Source organism: Tachysurus fulvidraco, chromosome 19 (genome assembly GCF_022655615.1).
Source record: "Tachysurus fulvidraco isolate hzauxx_2018 chromosome 19, HZAU_PFXX_2.0, whole genome shotgun sequence".
Classification (NCBI taxonomy): Eukaryota; Metazoa; Chordata; class Actinopteri; order Siluriformes; family Bagridae; genus Tachysurus; species Tachysurus fulvidraco.
The window spans coordinates 21,569,613-21,591,878 of NC_062536.1; the positions used below are offsets into that span (position 1 = coordinate 21,569,613).

Here is a 22,266-nt window from a genome sequence, read left to right on the forward strand (position 1 = left end):
GTTTAAATATCAGAGAAATCCTACATAGTGCATCGTTTATGTATTATAAGTTGTTACAAAACAATTACTGTATTAATACAATATAAAGGATGTCTTAAAGAAGTCAATGTGTTTATTTTACAGAATATGATGACGTGGAGGAGAAATCTCAGAAGGACAGGGACCATGTGACTGAGACACGTCTCCAAAGGCCTTTTCTCAGGAAATTACACTTCAACTTTTATACCCACAAAAAATGACTTTATTATACTTCTAATAATTTCATTCATTCTGTTCACCATGTTCATTTTCTCACCTTGTTATTAGTAGATAAATTGGGGAGAGTTAAATCACCTCCATTATTACTTAACAAATGTTTCCAGCTTTGCTTTTACAACACATTTAGTGCTATAAGTCATAGTGAGCTTAAATATCACTGACACACCACAACTCATTTATCACCAGTTAATCCATCAAAATCACTTATGTTTATTTCACTATTAAATATTTTATTTCACATATACATTTATATACATATACAGTTTGCAGTTAAATTAAAATCCAGCCTATATTAAGTGCATAGAAATAATTATGCAATTATGTTACATGTAGTCAGAGTAAAGAATGTGTAAACGAAAAAAAAATGTGGAATGAAAAAAGAATGTTGAATGTACCACATGTGCAGGTGTGTTACATGAACTAAAAGTAAAGTGCAGTGTGCAGAATGTCAGATTGGAAGTTTTGTGAGTTCAAATCCCAGGATCACTAAGTTGTCACTAGTACCATGAATGTAAATGTAAGGTGTGTTACTTGTAGTAAAGTGCAGTGTGCATAATATCAGTGAAGTAACTGAGTCTTAATAGACTGTGAAGGATTTGTATAGTAGTCATCAGGCTATGGAAGTGATTACAGATGTTGAACAGACAGTTAATGGGGTGGATGGAGTCTTTAATGATTTCAGCAGCTCTGGTACTGCATTGTCCGTTGTAGATGTCATTGAGAGAGGAAAGAACAGACGTAGAGATGTGCTCATCTATACACACCGCTCAGAGGGCTTTACAGTCCTGGTTTGTGCTCCATAAACACTTCACCTTCACCTCCAGTAAAGAATGTTTTCCTCACACATGAATGATAGTAATATAATTTAATACAGATTGAGTGCTGAGTACAATATATATAGTACACTTTTGTTGAATTTAGGAAATGTGTTGATTAATTTTCTACAACAGCACAGTTCTGACAATAGTTATGACTGCAACATAAATGATTATATTAATGTGAACTTTGTCTAAATAAACAATATACAAGCAAATGCAATTTTCCTTTCATACTCAGTAAACATTGTGTATTATGCCTAGTTTTATTCACATTTTTTCTTTTTTAATGTATTTTTTCTTAAACAAGTGATTAAATAAACATTATTTTATAATATAATGTGATGGTGTTATTTGAGTGAGTGACTCTTGTAGTGATGAATCTGTGCTCAGTGACATTATAGAACATCTCAGGCAGTTAAAATAAGTAAATATTTATATACTGATCAGAAGGATGTGAGTTCAAATCTCAGCAGCACCCTGTGCTCGACCCTAAACCCTCAATAATTATACTGCTTAAAAAAATCATCTTAAAGAATACATGCCAACACACACACACACACACACACACACACACACACACACACGGCTGCTCTCTCTCCTAACTCTTTGATATTCAGATTCTAAGATACACACAGGTATAAAATGTTTAGCTGGACACCCTGTTACTGTCTGTCATGGTTTCTATGGACTCTATATATAAAAAAAATTCCCGTTTTCTTTACATTTCTAACTCTTATTATTAGCACAAATGTATGTGACCATATCTGATTTCAAGAAATTATAAACAGGAGAACAAAAAAAAATGTAAAAATACATAATAACTATTCTCTCTCTCTCTCTCTCTCTCTCTCTCTCTCTCTCTCTCACTCACTCTCACACTTTGTCCTAACTCTTAGAAATACAGATTTTTTTTAAATACACACAGGTATAAAGTGTTTAGCTGGACACCCAGTTACTGTCATGGTTTATGTGGACCTGTCCTCCATAACCATGAATGAAATCTCTGTAAACACACACACACACACACACACACACACACACACACACACACACACACACACACAATAAAATACACACACACACACACACACACACACACACACACACACACACACACACACACAATAAAAACAAAGATAAAGTGCATCTAGCTGATTTGCACTGGAAACTATTATTCTCTTCACATTTTTATTACAATTTAGAACAAATATGCAAAATGTTGTGACCATATCAGCTTTCATGAAATTTTAAACAAGCAGACATTAAAACACTTCTATAATTACTCATAACTGTAACTTTGTAATATTAGTTTTATCTATAATAATAATAATAACAATAATAATAATAATAATAATAATAATAACGATAATAATAACTATTATTATCGTTATTATTATTATTATTATTATTATTGTATTATTATTATTATTATTATTATTATTATTTTTATACAGCAGAATGCTAACAGCGCCCCCAGCAGGTCGTGTGATTTAAAATATTTCACTAAACAACAATATCAGTTTGAAAATTCTTTACTGCCATCTTGTGGATACAAAATTGTAATGCTCTTAATAAAAATTTGTGAAATAATCATTTAGAATTATTAATGTTTATAATCCTGAAGCCTGGAGTAAATGTGCCTTTATTAATTTAAACATTTATTATAAATTAAATACTAAAATTCTAGGATATAGCAAATGTTATGTAATATTAAATTTAAATTATTAATAAATGAATATATACACAAGTAGAGCCCTGTCTACTTGGCCCACAATATATTCACCTTGGTTTATCTCTTATACAGCAGCTTTCAAAAGATTCTCAGTAAATTTCTCTTGTTCCTGATAATGTTGTGTTTTGTAATGCAGACATTTATAATCATTTGTGTGTTTGTTTGTTTGTTTTGTCCACTGTTGTTTTATTATGGGGTGGGTAATCGTACTTCAGTGCTGTAATGTCTATGTTGATCCCAAAGATTTGATGGAGGGCTGGTGGAAGAAGATTTGTTCATTCATGGGTCTGCGTTACTGCATGCGTTACTGCATGATATTGATGTGATGTTTGACACTTTATGTCACTTCCAGTCTATGGGACGTCACTTCCTGTGTTTGAATTTTTTCTCAAGCTAAACAAAAAACTATAAACACTCAGAAGTTTTGTTTAGTAACTTATTAGCATAAAAGTAGATCATAGTGACTGATCTTCTCAGCTGTTCTCACTGTCTTCTGCAGGGTCTTGTGACCCGAGATGGTGCAGTTCTCACACCAGACAGTGATGCAGCTGCTCAGGATGATCTCAAAGGTCCCTCTGTAGAACGTGGTCAGGATGGCGTCAGGGAGATGGGCTTTCCTCAGTCTTAGTAAGCAGTAGAGACGCAGCTGTACTAACTTGGTGATGGAGCTGGTGTTGAGAGAGAGAGAGAGAGAGAGAGAGAGAGAGAGAGAGAGATGAAAACTGTTAGGCACCATTGATCTGAATCTAGGACTGTTAAATATAAGATCTCTTGTATCTAAAGCTCTTATGGATAATGAGATGATTACAGATCAGAAGTTTAGTGTTCTGTGTTTAACAGAAACATGGGTCAAACCAAACCAGTTTGTATTACAAGTATTGTAGCTCCACTTAAAAGGAAAGTAATTAGAGAGAAAAAAATGCACCTTGGTATAATGACAACACACAAAATTGTAAAACAATCAGCTAGGAAATTAAAACGTAAATGGCCACAAACTAAATTATCAGTATTTCGATTAGCATGGAAGGAAAGCCATGGCTTTTTTCATAGCTACAAAAAATCTCTTAGTGCTGCTAGATCGGTTTCACTTGATTATATAATTCTATTACTAACCTATAAAGCACTTAATGGTCACACACCACAATACTAAGAGATCAAAGGGTGCAGGATATTTGGTAGTATCTCATGTACAAAAGTCTCCAGCTGGTGGCAAAGCTTTTTCTCACAGAGCCCCACAGTTATACAACAGACTTCCAATTAGTGTTCGGGACTCAGACTCAGTCTCAGTGTTAACGTCCAGGATAAAAACACATTTGTTTAGTTTAGATTTTTATGAATAGCTTTTCTCAGGTAAAGGAGCAGATCTGGAGGCTTCATGGTTACAGAGTGTTTGGTGAACTGGGATGTCTGGATGTTGTCTCCTTACCACCATCACAAGTCACTCAGGTTTACAGACTGTGGAGCGGTGGGACACTTTATATCCCAGGAAGTCCTCATGTCTGTCTGCACGTTACACATAATTTACATTGTCCATCACCTGATTACAAGCATACATAACAATTTTCACCTCACTTTGTGTGTGTGTGTGTGTGTGTGTGTGTGTGTGTACTGATACTGTGTTTGTGTGTGTGTACTGATACTGTGTTTGTATGTGTGTGTACTGATACTCACTGTCTGTGTTTGTATGTGTATGTGTGTGTGTTTGTGTGTGTGTACTGATACTCACTGTCTGTCTGTGTGTGTACTGATACTCACTGCCTGTTTGTGTGTGTGTGTTTGTGTGTGTGTGTGTCTGTGTGTGCTCTGAATTCTGACTCCTATACTGTATGTCACTAGTACATAAGCAGACAAGAAATCATCAACATGAAAATCATTTTCAGCTTCCATCCTTCGAGGAGATTTACACCTGGAGCTGTGTGCGGAGACACACTAACATCTACAAAGACCTCACTTACCCCTGTCATCATCTGTTTACACTCCTGACCATTTCTGCTCACAGCTCCAGACTAAGGAACAGTTTTTACCCCAGGACCATCAGTGTGCTGAATCAGTCTTTCACTAAAGCCCCTGAACTGAACTGTGCCTCACACACTGCACACACACATTCACTCTTTTACACCGGAGTCTTCTGCACTATATACACCAGTGCTGAGAAGCTGACAGTAGCAGACTGCTGCACACGTTTCTCTTACTGCTCCCGTTAGCTGCTCTCCTCCACCGCTGCACTAAAGTCCATTCTGTTGTTCCGTTTCATGTCTCTGTTAGTCTCCACGTTGGAACTCAACCACCATCAGACGTCACCATGCTGCTGTTATTACTTACTGTTGTACCGCACTAGACTAGTGCCATAGAACCGTTTAGTCGTCACCATGTCACACGGCTCTTATATCGGATCTAATCTGTCTGTGTTTAACTCGGCTAATATTAGATTATAGCATTATAACACACTTCTCACTTTAACAGTAGGGACCAGTTTTAATGTTAACATGAAGAAAGTTTCCTGGAGTGATTGTAACTTTATAAACAGTGAAAGAGTTTTATCTTTATAGAATATAAAAAGCTGTACATGAGAGTACACACATCATCCTCAGGGTTTGTTCTGAGGCCTCACTTATAAAATCAGAGAGAGATTAATGTTTAGAGTTTAGACATGATTTAGTGTGAGTAAAAAAACAACTGAACTAACATAATTGTGTGTGTGTGTGTGTGTGTGTGTGTGTGTGTGTGTGTGTGTGTGTGTGTGTGTGTGTGTGTGTGTGAGTCTGTGTGTGAGAGTTGATGAGAGTGAGAGAATGTGTGTGTGAGTGTGTGTGTGTGTTTTTGAGTAAGTGTGTGTCTGTGAGTGTGTGCGTGTGTGAGAGAGAGAGAGTGTGAGTGAGTGTGTGTCTGTGAGAAAGTGTGTGTGTGTGTGTGTGTGTGTGTGTGAGAGAGAGAGAGAGAGAGAGAGAGAGAGAGAGAGAGAGAGAGAGAGAGAGAGAGAGAGATTTTGTGAGAGTTTGTGTGTGTGTGTGTGTGTGTATGTATGTGAGAGAGAGAGAGAGAGAGAGAGAGAGAGAGAGTGTGTGTGTGTGTGTGTGTGTGTGTGTGTGTGTGTGTGTGTGTGTGTGTGTGTGTGTGTGTGTGAGAAACAGAGAGTGTGTGCTGTGTGTGTGAGATAGAGAGACTCAGAGAGAGATAGAGTGTATGTGAAAATCTTTCTCTCTCTCACTCTCTCTCTCTCTCAGACAGTGTGAGGTTGGTGAATGGTGGAACTCGCTGTTCTGGGAGAGTGGAGGTTCTTCATGATGAACAGTGGGGAACAGTGTGTGGTAATAGCTTTGATATGAGAGAAGCAGCAGTGGTGTGTAGAGAGCTGCGTTGTGGGGAGCCTGTATATGTGCGGTATAGAGCTCACTTTGGACAAGGATCAGGACCAATCTGGATGGATTATGTGCGCTGTAGTGGATCAGAGTCGACACTGAAGGGGCTGTGGGTCACGTGGGTGTGGAAAAAGTAAATGTGATCATGGTAAAGATTCTGGAGTCACCTGCTCAGGTAAAATGGTTTTAATTGTAAGATTTAAAATAGGTCTGAGGAAATATATACTGTATATATATATATATAAAAAATCTGTTTAATTTCTTAAATAAACATTTAACAGACTGGTGTAAAGTTCAGTTAGATGAACAGTGTGTATGCACTCTGGTGTAAAATCCTGACTGTTTCCTGTTCAGTTTCCTTCAGTTCTTTCCATCTTCTCCTTCATGTGTCAGTGTATCAGTTTTAAAAAGTGTTATTTTTAGTCATTTTATAATGATATAAAAGAAGAACTAATAACACTGAGTTAATCTACAGAACACAAATCTGAATATGAGGAATTTTCTCTGTTTACATGTTGATGTTCTATTAGGACTGAAGTCACTGATTCTGATTACGTCACACTGTAATAGTTGTGACTCTTGAACACAATTTCTGTAACTTTAATGTTCATATCTCTGTTTTAATGTAGGACATGAAGCTGAGAATAGTGATGACACCATTAGAGCTGATCAGAAGACAGTTATACAGACAGGTATGATAATAATGTAACAGAACTGTAATTTTAGTGATGAACACAATCATAAATAACTTCAGTGTGGATTTAATGTCATTGTTTACAAAGAGAACCAAGAACCAGAGTGTGATGATGCTGTTACCATGTCTCCATACACTTCTGTACACATCTCTCTCTCTCTCTCTCTCTCTCTCTCTCTCTCTCTCTCTCTCTCTCTCTCTCTCTCTCTCTCTCAGACAGTGTGAGGTTGGTGAATGGTGGAAGTCACTGTTCTGGGAGAGTGGAAGTTCTTCATGATGGACAGTGGGGAACAGTGTGTAGTACTGCCTGGGATATGAAAGATGTAGAGAGCTGCAATGTGGGGAGTCTATAAAGATTAGTTATTGGGCTGAGTTTGGACGAGGATCAGGAGAAATCTTAATATATGATGTGTACTGTAGAGGATCTGAGTTGACTCTGAACAATTGTAGCTCACAAAGGGGACATCACTGTATTCATAATATGGATGCTGGAGTCACTTGTTCAGGTAAACATCTGAATTTATAAAAAAAATATCTTAACAATTAGTTACATTATTAAGATGTTTATAATTATACATATACATAATTTTTTTTATCAGACTGTATTTACAATTAAATATTTTAGGAACTACTTTGTAATAATTTATTGATTTTCTGTCTTATTGAAAAGTTATGCAATATTTGAATTAAATAAAACACAGGTCACAGAATGTCGAGACTCAGTGCTGGTCCTCACCGGTGCAGTTTCTGTGAAGTTTCTGGGATCAGCTGCTTTTGGACGAGGGGAGGGTCAGATGTGGACAGAGGAGCTTCAGTGTAGAGGAAACGAATCTGAGATTAGCTTCTGTCCATCATCATCTTCACTCAAACACTCAACCTGTTCCCATGACAACGATGTGGGATTAATAAGTTCTGGTTAAGTATCATGATGTAACTTCTGTTTAAATAGAGACCACATAGCTGTCAATCAAAAGTTAAGGTGCCTGTGTTAATGTTCCTCTTTCACTGAGCTCTCGGTTGTTTGTTCAGGTCACACAGAGGCTCGGCTGGTGAACGGACCGGACTCCTGTTCTGGTCGAGTGGAGCTCCTGTACCGCGGTGTGTGGGGCACAGTTTGTGCTGTAAGCTGGGATATGAGAGCTGCAGATGTTCTGTGTGCACAGCTGGGTTGTGGGAGTGCTGTGGCTGTGGTGGAGGTGGACTGGTTTGGGGAGGGGAAGTGACCACATCTGGGCTGATGTGTTTGATTGTCAGGAGAAGGAGACACACCTATCACAATGTGGCGTCTCATCATGGAGTCGAGCTGCGTGCTCTCATAAACATGACGCTGGAGTCATCTGTAATGGTGAGATAATAACGTCACATACACCAAGTTACTGAATAAAGTCAGAGTTCATTACAATATTTAAATGAGCTTCTTCTGCTTCAGGATCCTCTGTGGCACTTCATGAGGGGCGAGTGCGGTTGTCTGGAGGGAGCGAGTGTCAGGGGGAGGTGGAGATTTATTTCAGGCAGGACTGGAGGAGAGTTCTCCTGGACTAATGGAGTCTGTCTGAGGCGTCTGTGCTCTGCAGACAGCTGGGCTGTGGCTCTGTGCTGAACTACCGCTCCTCTCCATCCACCACTGAACACAAACACATGTGTGTAATAGGTTTCAGCTGCTCTGGTAGTGAAGACCATCTGAGGAACTGCAGCAGTGCACAAGCTGAACATGTCAAATGCAGCTCCAGGGAACGGCTCTACATCACCTGTTCAGGTAAACACCCACAAATGAGCAGGTCTGTAGAAAACCAACGGTTTAAAATGTAGTTTAAGAAACAGATCTCTGTCTGTAGGAAAGTAGTTGTTTAGCATATTCATTAAAAATACATTTATTTTACAGCTCATGGCAACAGAACAAACATTTATATTATATTAGTTTTGTTTAATTTATTACATAAAAATTAATCACCTAATTTTTATGTTTTTTTGGCCACAACGCAGGTATCTTTAACCCCACCAACAGCTCCATCAGGCTGGTTGGTTCTGGTGGAGACTGTGCAGGAAGGCTGGAGGTTTTCCACAGCGGCTCGTGGGGGACTGTGTGTGATGACTCGTGGGGTATTGAGGATGTTCAGGTGGTGTGCAGACAGCTGCAGTGTGGAGAGGCCCTCAGTAACCACATACCAGTCTGGTTTGGTCCTGGAACCGGGTCCATATGGCTGAATGAGGTGGAGTGTGAGGGGAACGAGACGTCCCTGTGGAACTGCAAATATAAGCTGTGTGAAGAGGGTGAATGTGGACACCATGAGGACGTAGGAGTCGTCTGCTCAGGTGCAGTGTGATGACTGACAATAAACCTGTTAGATATGTATATGTTTTATTTCAAAACTGAGGTCCAAAGTTTCTGAAATTCAACATGATAGTAAGGACTTGTTTATAAATATAATCCATCTTAAATATATTTTTACATGAAGATAATTTTACACATATTTAACTGTGTGGATAAAACAGGACGTTTTCAAATGAAGTGTAAGTCGTCCTTCTCTCACCAGAGTTTAAAGAGATCCGACTCACGAAGAGCTGTGAGGGGAATCTGGAAGTGTTCTACAATGGAACCTGGGGTAATGTGTGTCACAATCAGATGGATGATGAGACGGCAAACATGGTGTGTGGAGAGCTGAACTGTGGAAGACGTGGCAGTCTGTCATACACTGAAGCACGAGTAAAATCTGCTCCTAACTGGCTGGATCATGTGAAATGTAGGAAACACGACTCTAATCTGTTGCAGTGTCCATCTTCACCCTGGGGACAGAACAGATGTGATAATCATAATGAAGTTCATATTAACTGCACAGGTAAGAGGACTCTCTCTCTATATATATACTAGTTTATACAATGCTGTAGAATTTGTGTAAATATTTATTAATATAAAATAAGAATGAGAGAAAAGTCTGTTTTGTATGTTTTATTACTGTAGAAGATGGAACATCTCTACGTTCTCAAGGGACATGCTCGTCAATTCCTCTTCAGAAATACTGCTCAAGTAAGGACAATAAAATCTGTCCCTTTAGTCACAGTTACTTTTTTCACCCAGAAGATCATTGTTTTTATAACAAATAATGATAAGATTTTCATATATATACAGTATATATATATATATATATATATACAGTACATTAGCCAGTCTCTTTTCTGTCTCTGGAACCTCCCTCCATAAATGTTAAATTAACATTAATCACCATCTTTTGACTAACCACAATTCAGCATTCAGTGTGTGTGATGTGTGTGATGTAGAACACTGGTCTCTCAGGCTGAGTGGAGGAAAGGGAAGCTGCTCTGGGAGGTTGGAGGTGTATCATAACTCTACGTGGGGCTCCGTTTGTGATGATCAGTGGAACATCATGAACGCTCAGGTGGTGTGCAGACAGCTGGGCTGTGGGTCGGCGCTGAGTGCTGATGATCGGGTTGGTTCTGGTGAAGGGACTTTCTGGCTGAACAGAGTGAAGTGTCGAGGGGATGAGATTCACCTGTGGGACTGTCATCATTCCCTGAAGAAACACACTGACTGCTCTCCTGCTGGAGTCACCTGAGCAGGTCAGAGGGGTGTGCTAACTTTTCAGCTTTCTGTCTCAGTGATAAGACTTGATAATTTTTATTTAGAATCTTAGATGTTTGATTGAAATCTCAGACCCTGAACTGTAAACACTGATCAGCATGTCATAAACCTTATTGAGTAACAGTGTATTTTTATTGTGAGACAAAGTGTTTTTTCTTTCTGTGAATACAGACATATCCACTGTGTCCACTGCTACACCCACCACAACCACCACCACCAAATCATGTGTGTATTTGTTTAATACAAAATTTATTACTGTTCATTAAGTTCTAAATATTTCTGATCACAGCGTCGTATCAAGATCCTCTTCTGTGTTTTTGACCTCAGTAAGAACCGATCTAAACCCTGTGTCACCTGGACCTCCATCCTCCCTCCACTGGTTTTCTATGTGTTGGGAACGCTGCTCTTCCTGGCCTTAGTGCTTCTGCTGGTACTGTTTTACCAGAACAGAGTGCTCAGGAGAGGTACCACACTTTCACACATTTTATTATTATTTTAATTAAAATCTCATTATCATATTATCATTCATACTGTAAATATATTTCATATTTTATTTTAGATTAATTATTATTATTATTATTATTATTATTATTATTATTCCCCACTCCCAGTTGTCTCTATGACGAGGCGTAAGTCTGAGCCTGAGGCAGTCTATGAGGAGATCATCCAGAGAAACATGGCTAGAAGAAGCTTCACACAAAGAGGTGAGTGATATGTGGACTGTTCTACATCACACTTATTGTATTCTATTTAAACTTCTAGCTGAAATTCACTAGATAAAAATGATCAAATCACTCCATACAAAATACACACCTCAATGTAAACTCAGTGATTAGAGCAATATTTTCCCCCAAATCCAGTGTGATTTATTTCTTTATGATAAATAAACAAAAATAAGCTCAATGAGTGTGAGAGGAAATATGCAGTTAGAGTGTATGTGGTGTAGAGACAGCATTCTGCTGATAAACATCTATTAAAGCTTCTGTTTTAGTTTGTGTGTGTGTGTGTGTGTGTGTGTGCGTGTGTGCGTGCGCGTGTGTGTGTGTATATGTGTGTGTGTCTGTGTGTGTGTGTGTGTGTGTGTGTGTGTGTGTGTGTGTGTGTGTGTGTGTGCGTGTTTGTGTGTGTGTATGCGTGCATGCGTGTGTGTGTGGTAATGTTCTGTACAGGTGCACCTCCTCCCTCCCTGTGTGTGATTTATGATAAATAACTAAAAATAAAACTTTGGTGTATGTGTATTTTAGTTGATGGATGTCAGGAAAAATGAGTCCCAGTAAACCATGATGTCATGATGGGTGTCCTGATAAATACTTCAGTGTGGTTTATGAAGGCAAGCATGGGTTTGTGTGTGTGTGTGTGTGTGTGTGTGTGTGTGTGTGTGTGTGTGTGTGTGTGTGTGTGTGTGTGTGTGTATACTTTATTGGATGGATGTCAGGAAAAATGATTCCCATTAAACCATGATGGTCACTGGGTGTCCTGATAAATACTTCAGTGTGGTTGATGAAGGAAAGCATGGGTTTGTGTGTGTGTGTCACTTTGTGTGTGTGTCACTTTGTGTTTGTGTGTGTGTCTTAGAGTTCATTCCTGCGATAAATATAACCTAAATGTACAAAGTTCATGTGCTGTAGTGTAATTGTTATTTTATGGGGTATTCTTTGGGGTTATGTGTGCATATGTATGTGTGAGTCTTAGTGATGTGCAGATCGTGGTTATATCTGCGGGTCGTGTGGATCGGGTAATAAAAATTACATTTTTATTCATTTCATGTGGATGAGACAGGCACAAGTCATTAATGATGCAAATATTAACTACAATCTCTAAATATGTTTTAAATGCACATTTTATAAGGCAGACAGACACTTATTTACAGAGTCTGTCTGTCTGTCTGTCTGATGATACATGAGTGAAATGCAGACACTAATTATATCTGATTCTTAAAGCAGAAATAGAGAGACAAGACACACACTGGAACACAAGACACACTGGAACACAAGACACAGACTGGACACAAGAAACACACTACAAAAGACACACACTACACAAGACACACACTGGAACACAATCTGTTAATAGGATAAAAACCAAGCGATGCGAGTGAACACTTATTTAGTTTAGCAGGTGTCAAATATTCTGAACTGTATTTTAAAAAGATGGACTAATAGCCGATATCCAGTCATTGGTCAGGCTGAGAACATTATGGTGGGGGGGGGGGGGGGGGTGATTTATTTAAAGCAGCGGATTTGGGTGACGTTTGAGCTGAAGCGCACATCTCAAGTGTGTCTGATTTCCTGGACAGGTGCATCCCTCCTCTCTCTCTCTCTCTCTCCGTGTGTCTGTGTGTGTGTGAGAGAGAGTGTGTGTGTGTATGTGTGTGTGTGTGTGTGTGTGTGTGTGTGTGTGTGTGTGTATGTGTGTGTGTGTATGTGTGTGTCTATGTATGTATGTGTGTGTTTGTGTGTGTGTGTGTGTGTGTGTGTGTGTGTGTGCGTGTTTGTATGAGTGTGTGAGTTTGTGAGTGCACAAATGTGTGTGCGCTTGTGTGTGTGCGTGCGCTCGTGTGTGTGTGTGTTCATGTGTGGGTAAGATAGTGAGGTGGTACCTGTGTATTTATGACAAAAAATTAAAAAGCAAAATTTTGTATATGTGTATTTTAGTGAATGGATGTCAGGAAAAATGAGTCCCAGTAAACCATGATGGTCATTGGGTGTCCCGATAAATAATTTATTGTACAATATTCCAAATTGTATTTTAAAATGATGGACTAATAGCCGATATCCAGTCATTGCTCAGGCTGAACAAATTTCATATGTGTTCGTGTTTGTGCGTTCGCCTGTTCGGGAAGTTCACAAAGACCTTGACATTCCAGCTAAAGTCTGAAAGGGAGTAAAGTCTGTGTTTATGCTATTAATAAAATGTAGCTTAAGCTGGCCAAAGAACCTTTTGTTTTATTAATAAATAAAAAAATGTTAATTTAAAAGCAGCATCTGTTCAGCAGCATTGTGTTACATTCAGAACGCTCTAACTGCACCGATTGCACTGCTAAAGAACCATCCATTGACCATATCGTCATGATGAAAACTAAGATTTAGTATAACTGTAATTTGACGATCGGATGCGGAAATCTTAATCAGAGAACATTATGGTGGGGGGGGGGGTGATTTATTTGAAGCAGCGGATTTGGGTGCCGTTTGAGCTGAAGCACACATCTCTAGTGTGTCTGATTTCCTGGACAGGTGCATCCCTCCTCTGTGTGTGTGTGTGTGTGTGTGTGTGTGTGTGTGTGTGTGTGTGTGTGTGTGTGTGTCTGTGTCTGTGTCTGTGTGCTCGCTCGTGTGTGTGTGTTTCTATTTGTGTGTATGTAGGTATGTATGAGTGTTTGTGTATGTTTGAGTGTGTGTGTGTGTGTGTGTGTGTGTGTGTGTGTGTGTGTGTGTGTGTGTGTGTGTGTGTGTGTGTCTCTGCTCTTCTGAACACGTCTCCTGACTCTCCTGCTCTCCTCTAACAGGAAGTCTCCTCTCTGAAGAACAGCATTCTGGGTATGAGCATGTGGATGATGAGCTTCTCTCAGGTAAAAAAGACTAGAGTGTGAGTTTGTCTAACTCCATTAACTGAAAGATATTAGAATTAAAATTAGAAATCAGAAATGACTACATTTGTCCTTTCTGAGACGTGATTTTCATGTAGTGTGTAGAAGAATTACAGTAACTCCAGTGTTTTATTGCTGACACATGAGATCTCACCATCAACCTTATCTTACTTTAATCTCCTGAAATCCATCTGATCAAATTTATCAAAGCTTCTTTGGATGAGGATTTTATTGAGTATAAAAGTGGTTAAAAACCCAAAACTAACACATTGTTCTTTTTCTTTTTGTTCCAGGAAGAGTCGACCCACCAGAGGACTACGATGATGCCGTCACTGCTGGACCCATCCCTGATAATGTGGATGGTGTGGTTCTGTTTTGGGATTTGTTTTAGAAAGCAGTATAAATTAAACACACACACTGTCAATACGTTTGTTTATTGGTTTGTGTGTAGTGACGTTTTTTACACGTGTACGATGTCATTTTGTTTTGTGTCATCAAATACACAGTGTACAAACTGTCACTTCAGTAAACTTTAAATATCTTTAAATATCTGTGTTTTGGTGTAGAGGATGAAGCTGAGAATTATGATGACACCATTACAGCTGATCAGAAGTCAGTTATACTGACAGGTATGATACTAATGGGACAGTGTGGCATCCACAAGCATCCAAATGAGCATTAATGACATTGATGTGGATTTAATAGCTTTTATCTCTACGTCCTGACAGAGGACGTGTCCGAGAACTATGACGATGCAGTTACCACTGAAACAAACACAAACATCATCACAGGTCAGTTTTTTGTGAAAATGGAAGGAATTTATTTACCTTAAAATGTTATACAGTAAAACTCAAGCTTTGTGGCTTAATTCCATTTTAGTACACAGTTGAATTCTGCGTTCTGATTGGTCAGTAGGTGTTGGTTAATTTTCTATAACAGCAGCTCTGACAGTACTGCAGATGTAAACCACAGGTTTCTATTAATGATCCAATACATTGTGGTTTCTATAGTAACAGCTCATTCACAGGAACTTAAATTCACATGAATTTATATTAAAAATCTGTGTGTTCATCAACATGGTGAAGTTTTCTGTAAGAAAATTATTTTTTATTGTTTTATAGATTTTTTAAAAAAACACTGCTTCATCACACCACCCTGTAACTCAGTATTTTACTGTAACACCAACACACACAGTGGTTTATTATTTATTCATTTATTTGTTCATTAGACAATCCAGAAGATTATGATGATGTCATCACTGAGGAACAGGATGTAGGAGAGACAGAAGGTGAGCGACTTCCTGTTTATTCTCTAATGTACATAAGTTCACAGGCAGCAGAGTAAAAGATTAAATTATATATGATTATATTATATATGGTATATAATAAATATCAACTTTCAGATCAGTTTTTAGGACAAATGTAATAGAACATGTATTTATTAAAGAGTTTAGATTAGACCTACTGTAAATATTATCTATGATACAGAACATAAACATCAGATCACTGTTTTTATAACAAATCACCGTTCAGTCAGATTAAAGAAACTGATGTGATAAATGTCCTCTATTCTCTTCATTTATGGTTTAAATATCAGAGAAATCCTACATAGTGCATCGTTTATGTATTATAAGTTGTTACAAAACAATGACTGTATTAATACAATTTAAAGGATGTATTAAAGAAGTACATGTGTTTATTTTACAGAATATGATGACGTGGAGGAGAAATCTCAGAAGGACAGGGACCATGTGACTGAGACACGTCTCCAAAGGCCTTTTCTCAGGAAATTACATTTCAACTTTTATAAACACAAAAAATGACTTTATTATACTTACAATAATTTCATTCATTCTGAACCATGTTCATTTTCTCACATTGTTATTAGTAAATAAATTAGGGAGAGTTAAATCACCTCCATTATTACTTAACAAATGTTTCCAGCTTTCCTTTTACAACACATTTAGTGCTATAAGTCATAGTGAGCTTAAATATCACTGACACACCACACCTCATTATCACCAGTTTATTCCATTAAAATCACTTTAATGTTCATTACAATCTTTTGATGAAACAACTGATCTTATCGTTCATGTTGATCTGAAACTTGTGAATCTGTTATTCAGTGTTTTTAGAAATGTGTTAATCACATTCCACTTGCCAGAATAAACCTTGTTTATTACAATATGTTAAAACTTGTTACGAGCCAGAAATATGGAACTGTCTTAAATAGATAAACATTTTTCATTCAATATGTTCAGGTTGTTGTTTTATATTTTAAGATCTAAATGAATATTCTGTGTTTTTTCCTGTTGATGTTCTATACGTCTCCTCATAATATATATAACCAGGGCTGCAGGAAGATGTTTTACATTGTGGGAGCTGGAATTTTAAGCAGCGTTCATGTAACATGTGCTATTACATCACACCTGTCGGGGTGTTGCAGCACCATCAGCAGCCCTACTTCCTGTCTCCTTGTATATAATGGATAATGACAAGAAATTAGAATATTCTGTCTAAATAAATAATATGCAAGCAAATGTAACATTTTTCTTTCCATACTGAATTTTACTGAGTTTTATTCACATTTTTAATAAATTCTTTATGTATTTTTTCTTAAACAAGTAATTAAGTAAAAGTTATTTTATAATGTGATGATGTGATTTGAGTGAGTGACTCTTGTAGTGATGAATCAGTGTTCAGTGTCATTATAGAACTCTCATAATATAAACCATCATAACTATATAAAATATTAATCTTAATGAAAAAACACACACACACACACACACACACACACACACACACACACACACACACACACACACACACACACACACACACACACACATAGCTGCTCTCACTCTCTCCTAACTCTTTGATATACAGATTGTTGGAAATCCGCACAAATGTTTAGCCCAGACACCCAGTTACTATCATGGTTTATGTGGACTCACCCTCCATAATATGGGATCAAACAGACATTAAAAAATATTCAGAAATTGTGTTTGTATTCAGAAAAAATTCTATAAATATAACTTAATAATACTATATTAAAATTATAATATGAGTTTTTACTACTATTATTAATATTATTATTATTATTATTATTATTATTATTATTATTATTATTATTATTATTATTATTATTATTATTAATATTACTATACAGCAGCATCCTAACAGCGCCCCCAGCAGGACAAGTGAGAGAGAATATTTCACTAAACACAAATCTCTGTTTATAAATTCTTTAGTGCCATCTTGTGGATACAAAATTGTAATGCTCTTAATAAAAATCTTATTAAATAATCATTTAAAATGATTAAATGTATAATCCTGAAGTCCAGAGTAAATGTGCCTTTATTAATTTAAACATTTAATTGGAAATTAAAATATATAGAATATATATATAGAATATATCAAACATTATGCAATATTACTTAAAATTATTAATAATTTATCAATGAGTGGAGCTCTGTATACTTTGTTTCATACAAAGTTTTGCCTTTGATTTTGTTTTACTTTCTCTTTGACAATTTGTTTTTTAAAACTTTTTCCAAGATGGCACCTGTGTTCGGCTTTGCTGTCGCTCCTTTTTTGTTTTCTCGTATATATTTGTGATTGTACTTGTATTATTTGTTGCTGTATCAGCCCTGTCAGCTAACTATTGTGTGTCGGCTGCTAATAAGTAGGACCGGCACACGTTGTTTCATATTAGAGACCTTATTATGGAAGACTATGGAAATTGGACCTGGTACAAACAGATTTTCTCGCCTGTCTTTGAGTGCTCGCTGGCGTCGCCGGAGTATTTACTGCTGTCTAAGGGACGTGGCCGGAGGAAAAAGCGAGGCTCCAGAGCGGGTGTCCAGACGAGGTTAAGGAGATACCGGGCATCTAGGTTTACCCCGGTTGGGTCCGGACTCGAACAGGTAGAGCGGTGCCTGCGGCAGGTTCCAATTAGCGTGTCGGGATATGGCGTAGTCGTAGTCACGCCACCTCTCTACGATGCACACTACAGCCGAGTTTTTCCAACTCGACAGTCCCAGATACCGGGCTTACGGGAGCGGGTCCTGCGCCTCGTGGGTCTGTGTGGGGAAAGAAATGGAGCGGAACCTATTGCCCAAATGCCCCAGTCAGCTGGAGTTAACGTAAACCGGATTCGAGTTGCCTTGCTGAACGCTCGCTCTATAGCGAATAAAGCATTTATATTAAATGATGTTTTTATCAATGAATGTTTAGACTTTATGTGCCTGACCGAGACTTGGCAGCGCGAGTCGGATTTCGTTCATCTGAATGAACTCTGTCCTCCGGACTGTTCTGTGGTTGGTACAGCCCGCAACACAGGTCATGGAGGTGGTCTTGCCATTGTGCACCATGACTGTTTCTCTTGTAGGCAACTGAGTCAGGATTCCTTCAGCTCATTTGAACACCAAATGTCTAAGGTTGGCACTACAAAGTCTTTCTATTGTGTTTTAATTTACAGACCTCCTGGCCCTGCGCGTGTGTTTTTAGATGAGTTTGCTGAGTTTTTATCTAATATGATTAAATTGGAGCCTGTGTTAATAGTTGGTGATTTTAACATTCACATAGATGATGCTTCCTGTAGCATGGCATTATAACTATTGTCTTTGACCGAGTCTTTTAACTTTACACAGCATGACTCTGGTCCCACACACACAAAGAGCCATACATTGGACTTGGTTTTTAGTTTGGGCCTGTGTGTGGATCAAATATCTATTAATGATATTCAAGAGAGTGATCACAGTTGTATTTTCTTTAATCTTTCTTTTTATTTGGAGTCAAACCAATCTAAGGTGAGCACTCAACAAAGTATTATAAATCAAGTTGCTGTTGATAAGTTTTGTTTTTTATTTGATCCTAGTTCTTTTAATGAGTGTACTGATGCTGAGTCATTAGTTCAGTCATTTAATAATCATTGTGTGTCTGTTTTAAATAATGTGGCACCGCTTAAACACAGTCTTATTTCGCCACAAAAATGCTGTCCTTGGCTGAATGAAAGCATCTTTAGTCTCAGGAGAAATTGTCGTAAAGTGGAGCATTTTTGGAAAACCTCTAAACTTGAAGTAGACAGATTACATTTTAAGGAGCTGACCCTCCTTTTTTAAACAAGCTGTAGTGAATCCCACTTTAAAGAAGCCAAACCTGGATCCTGCTGACCCTTTAAACTACCGGCCCATATCTAAATTGCCATTCATCTCCAAAATTTTAGAAAAAGTGGTAGCTAATAAACTTTCCACTTATCTGAATTACCATCATATGTTGGACAAGTTTCAATCAGGTTTACGCAAAGTGCACTCAACTGAGACAGCTCTTCTTAAAGTGTCAAGTGATATTTTGATGGCAGCAGACGTGGGCCAGTACACAGTGTTGGTTCTACTGGATCTAACCTCAGCATTTGATACAGTGGACCATAAAATTTTATTAAAGTGTTTGCAAAATGTTGTTGGTTTATCTGGGTCTGCACTTCAGTGGTTTTCTTCTTATCTTACTGATAGAACTTTTTTCTGTTGTGATAAATCGGATCATGTCTGACACTGTGCCTCTCTCATGTGGAGTACCACAGGGATCAGTATTAGGTCCTTTGCTGTTTTTACTGTATATGACACCTCTTGCGCAGAAAATCCAGTGTTTTAAGCATGTGTCCTATCACTTATATGCTGATTATATTCAGTTATACTGCTCTTTCAAGGAGTCTGAGTTTCACTTGCTGTCTAGCTTGTTAGAGTGTCTGTCTTGTATTAAGGAGTGGTTGGGCAGTAACTACCTTGAACTAAATCCGAAAAAGACAGAAACTTTGATCATTGCCCCAGATAAGAAAATTCCACAGATCAGGCAACATCTTGGTTCTTTGGGATCTTCTGTTCAGTCAAGCCTTATGAACCTTGTGTTGTGTTGTATTCGATAAATCCATGTCTTTAGGTCAACATTCAGTTGGTTAAAAGCTGTTTTTATCACTTACGGAATGTCTCTAAAATGAGGAAAATGTTGTCCAGTGTAGATTTAGAGATGATTATACATGCTTTTATCTCATCACGTTTGGACTATTGTAATTCACTTTTTACCTGTCTTAGCAAACGTGTTTTAAATCGTCTTCAGATTGTTCAGAATTCAGCAGCGAGGCTTTTAAGTGGAACCAGCAAAAGATCTCACATCACACCAGTTTTATACTCTCTTCACTGGTTACCAATCAAATTTAGAATTGGTTTTAAAATTTTGGTTCTTACTTATAGAGCCCTACATGGGAATGCTCCTAGGTACATTATTGACCTGTTGACCCCTTATGGCTCTTCGAGAGCATTGAGGTCATCAGGTCAAAATCTGCTTGTGATCCCTAAAACCCATTTTAAAACTCGGGGGGACCTTTCTTTTCAGTCTGTGGCCCCCAGATTGTGGAACGCGTTGCCCCTGTCTCTGTGTGTGGCTGATTCTGCTGATTCCTTTAAAAAGCAACTGAAGCCACTCTTATTTAGACAAGCTTTTAGCTGACTGGGCTTTTATGGTTTCATCTCTGTTGTAGTGTGTTTTATTATTTTAGAGTTGAAGTTTTATCGTCTCTACAAATTTCTCTTTTTACTTTGTAAGATTGTTTTATTGTACATTTAAGTTTTACTGTCATATTTTGTAAAGCACTTTGTGATTTTATCTGTGAAAGGTGCTATATAAATAAACTTTACTTACTTACTTACTTACTTACTTACTTTTTCCAGATGGCCTGAAATATTCACTACTTTGGCCACGTGCATCTGTTTACGTTCTTCATCACGTGTCTGCCCCGCCTTCGTCTGCTCCTCCCTGTCTACACACCTGTTTCCTATTGTGATCGCCGTGTCTATTTAACTGTGCCGCGTTGCCTTGCGCATCGCGGAATCTACTGTTGTCTTTGTCCTGTCTCTAGTCCGTGTGTTGTTTCATGTCCTTTTGTTATTAAACCCTGTTATTTTTGCCATCCTGCGATTGGGTCCCTTTTATCCAGCGCTCTTGACAGAAGATTCTGCCGCACCAGGACCCAGCAGGATAGCAGCTTGGACCGGCTTATCATGGGAGCATTTTTGTTTTTTTTTTTTCGATGGACTTAGCGGGTTTGGTGACATCGGTCCCGATGACATCATTGTTTTTTTTGGTGAGGGACGCCGCTCCGCATCCGGTTTCTCCGCGGGGGGCGCCGCCTCACTTCCGGGTTGCAGGCCATGTCGCCAGCCCGAGTTTTGTTTTGTTTTTTCGGTGTCCTGTGACATCACCCCGCATTTGTCCGGTGGGGGGCGTCGCTTCACATTTGGTTTCCGTGAAGGACGTCGCCCCACTTCCTGTCCGTGGGGAGTGTTGCAGGCCCGTCTTTTGCCCGTGGATTGTCTGTTGTGTGGAGGATTTATTTATATATTTTTTCCCACCCCGCCTTCCCTCCCTGTTCCTGGTTTCTGAGAGGTGGGTCTGGCTGTGGTGTTCCAGTGTCAGATGGATGAATAAGGGAACACTCTGCCTGTAGGCAGGTTCCGTCATCTGAATGTGGGTAATATAAATGAGTGCACTTACGGCTGGCGATATTACCTAACGGTATGTTTCCTGTTCCTACAAAACAGTGTGTAGTTCAATTTAGGAGGAGGCTGTGCAAGAAATGTGTTAACTCTTGTTTTAATTACCTTGAATATTAGTTTCGTCACATGCATTAGAGACCGTAGACATACAGATGTGGCCTTTACGAACAAACATCTTCTCCCGTGGCATTTGCCAATCAGTGCCGCAGTTTCCCGCGGCTTTCTGCACTTCTTCACCTTAATGTGTTTCGCTTCACAGATTATCCACCAGGTGGCGCATAAGAACCCTGTTTCTTTTAAACACTCAAAGTTTTTTTGAGATTGTATAATATGTTTATATTATTAATTTACATTTAAAAATTTTTGATTTTTTATTTTACTTCACATTACATCAGAATTGTGAGAAAACATTCACAATAAAATATAATTATAAAGGCGCATGAAAGACTGTTGGCTATGGGATTTTTTAAATTAACATTTGTTCTTCTTCTTCTTGTTCTTGTTCTTGTTCTTCTTCTTCTTCTTCTTCTTCTTCTTCTTCTTCTTCTTCTTCTTATTATTATTATTATTATTATATGTTGCCTACATTTACTCAAATAATAGTATATAAATTATGTAAAATATAAAGGAAATCACAGTTCAAGTTAGGCATAACATGACATAAGTGACATT

At 38.1% G+C, this 22,266-nt stretch overlaps 3 protein-coding genes across 7 annotated transcripts in view; 2 read left to right on the forward strand and 1 right to left on the reverse strand.

Annotated features, from left to right (window-relative positions):
* Window positions 1–22,266, reverse strand: part of LOC113650187 (B-cell receptor CD22-like) — a 1,781,460-nt gene that overhangs the window by 752,609 nt on the left and 1,006,585 nt on the right. The window lies entirely within an intron of this gene.
* LOC113663360 (antigen WC1.1-like) overlaps window positions 1–22,266 on the forward strand; it is an 870,979-nt gene that overhangs the window by 458,107 nt on the left and 390,606 nt on the right. The window contains exon 21 of one of the 2 annotated variants that reach the window (XM_047803945.1): window positions 124–254. The exons of the other annotated variant lie outside the window; for it this stretch is intronic. Within the exon in view, the coding sequence (XP_047659901.1) occupies window positions 124–239 (116 nt within the window). The 3' untranslated portion in view covers window positions 240–254. Of the gene's footprint in view, window positions 1–123; window positions 255–22,266 lie in introns of those variants that run through there. 2 annotated transcript variants of the gene reach the window in all.
* On the forward strand, window positions 7,635–9,745 carry LOC125139587 (scavenger receptor cysteine-rich type 1 protein M130-like). The gene is made up of 5 exons (XM_047803992.1): window positions 7,635–7,776; window positions 7,891–8,206; window positions 8,291–8,617; window positions 8,845–9,174; window positions 9,396–9,745. The coding sequence occupies exons 3-5, from the start codon at window positions 8,500–8,502 to the stop codon at window positions 9,728–9,730; spliced, it is 783 nt and encodes a 260-aa protein (XP_047659948.1). The 5' UTR covers window positions 7,635–7,776; window positions 7,891–8,206; window positions 8,291–8,499; the 3' UTR covers window positions 9,731–9,745.

Bases quoted from the DNA above. Each gene is read 5' to 3' on its own strand.
- LOC125139587 (XM_047803992.1), top strand. From the start codon at position 8,500: ATGTGTGTAATAGGTTTCAGCTGCTCTGGTAGTGAAGACCATCTGAGG. The intron at 8,618-8,844 runs GTAAACACCCAC...GCCACAACGCAG, and splicing joins GCTCTACATCACCTGTTCAG to GTATCTTTAACCCCACCAAC. The intron at 9,175-9,395 runs GTGCAGTGTGAT...TTCTCTCACCAG, and splicing joins CGTAGGAGTCGTCTGCTCAG to AGTTTAAAGAGATCCGACTC.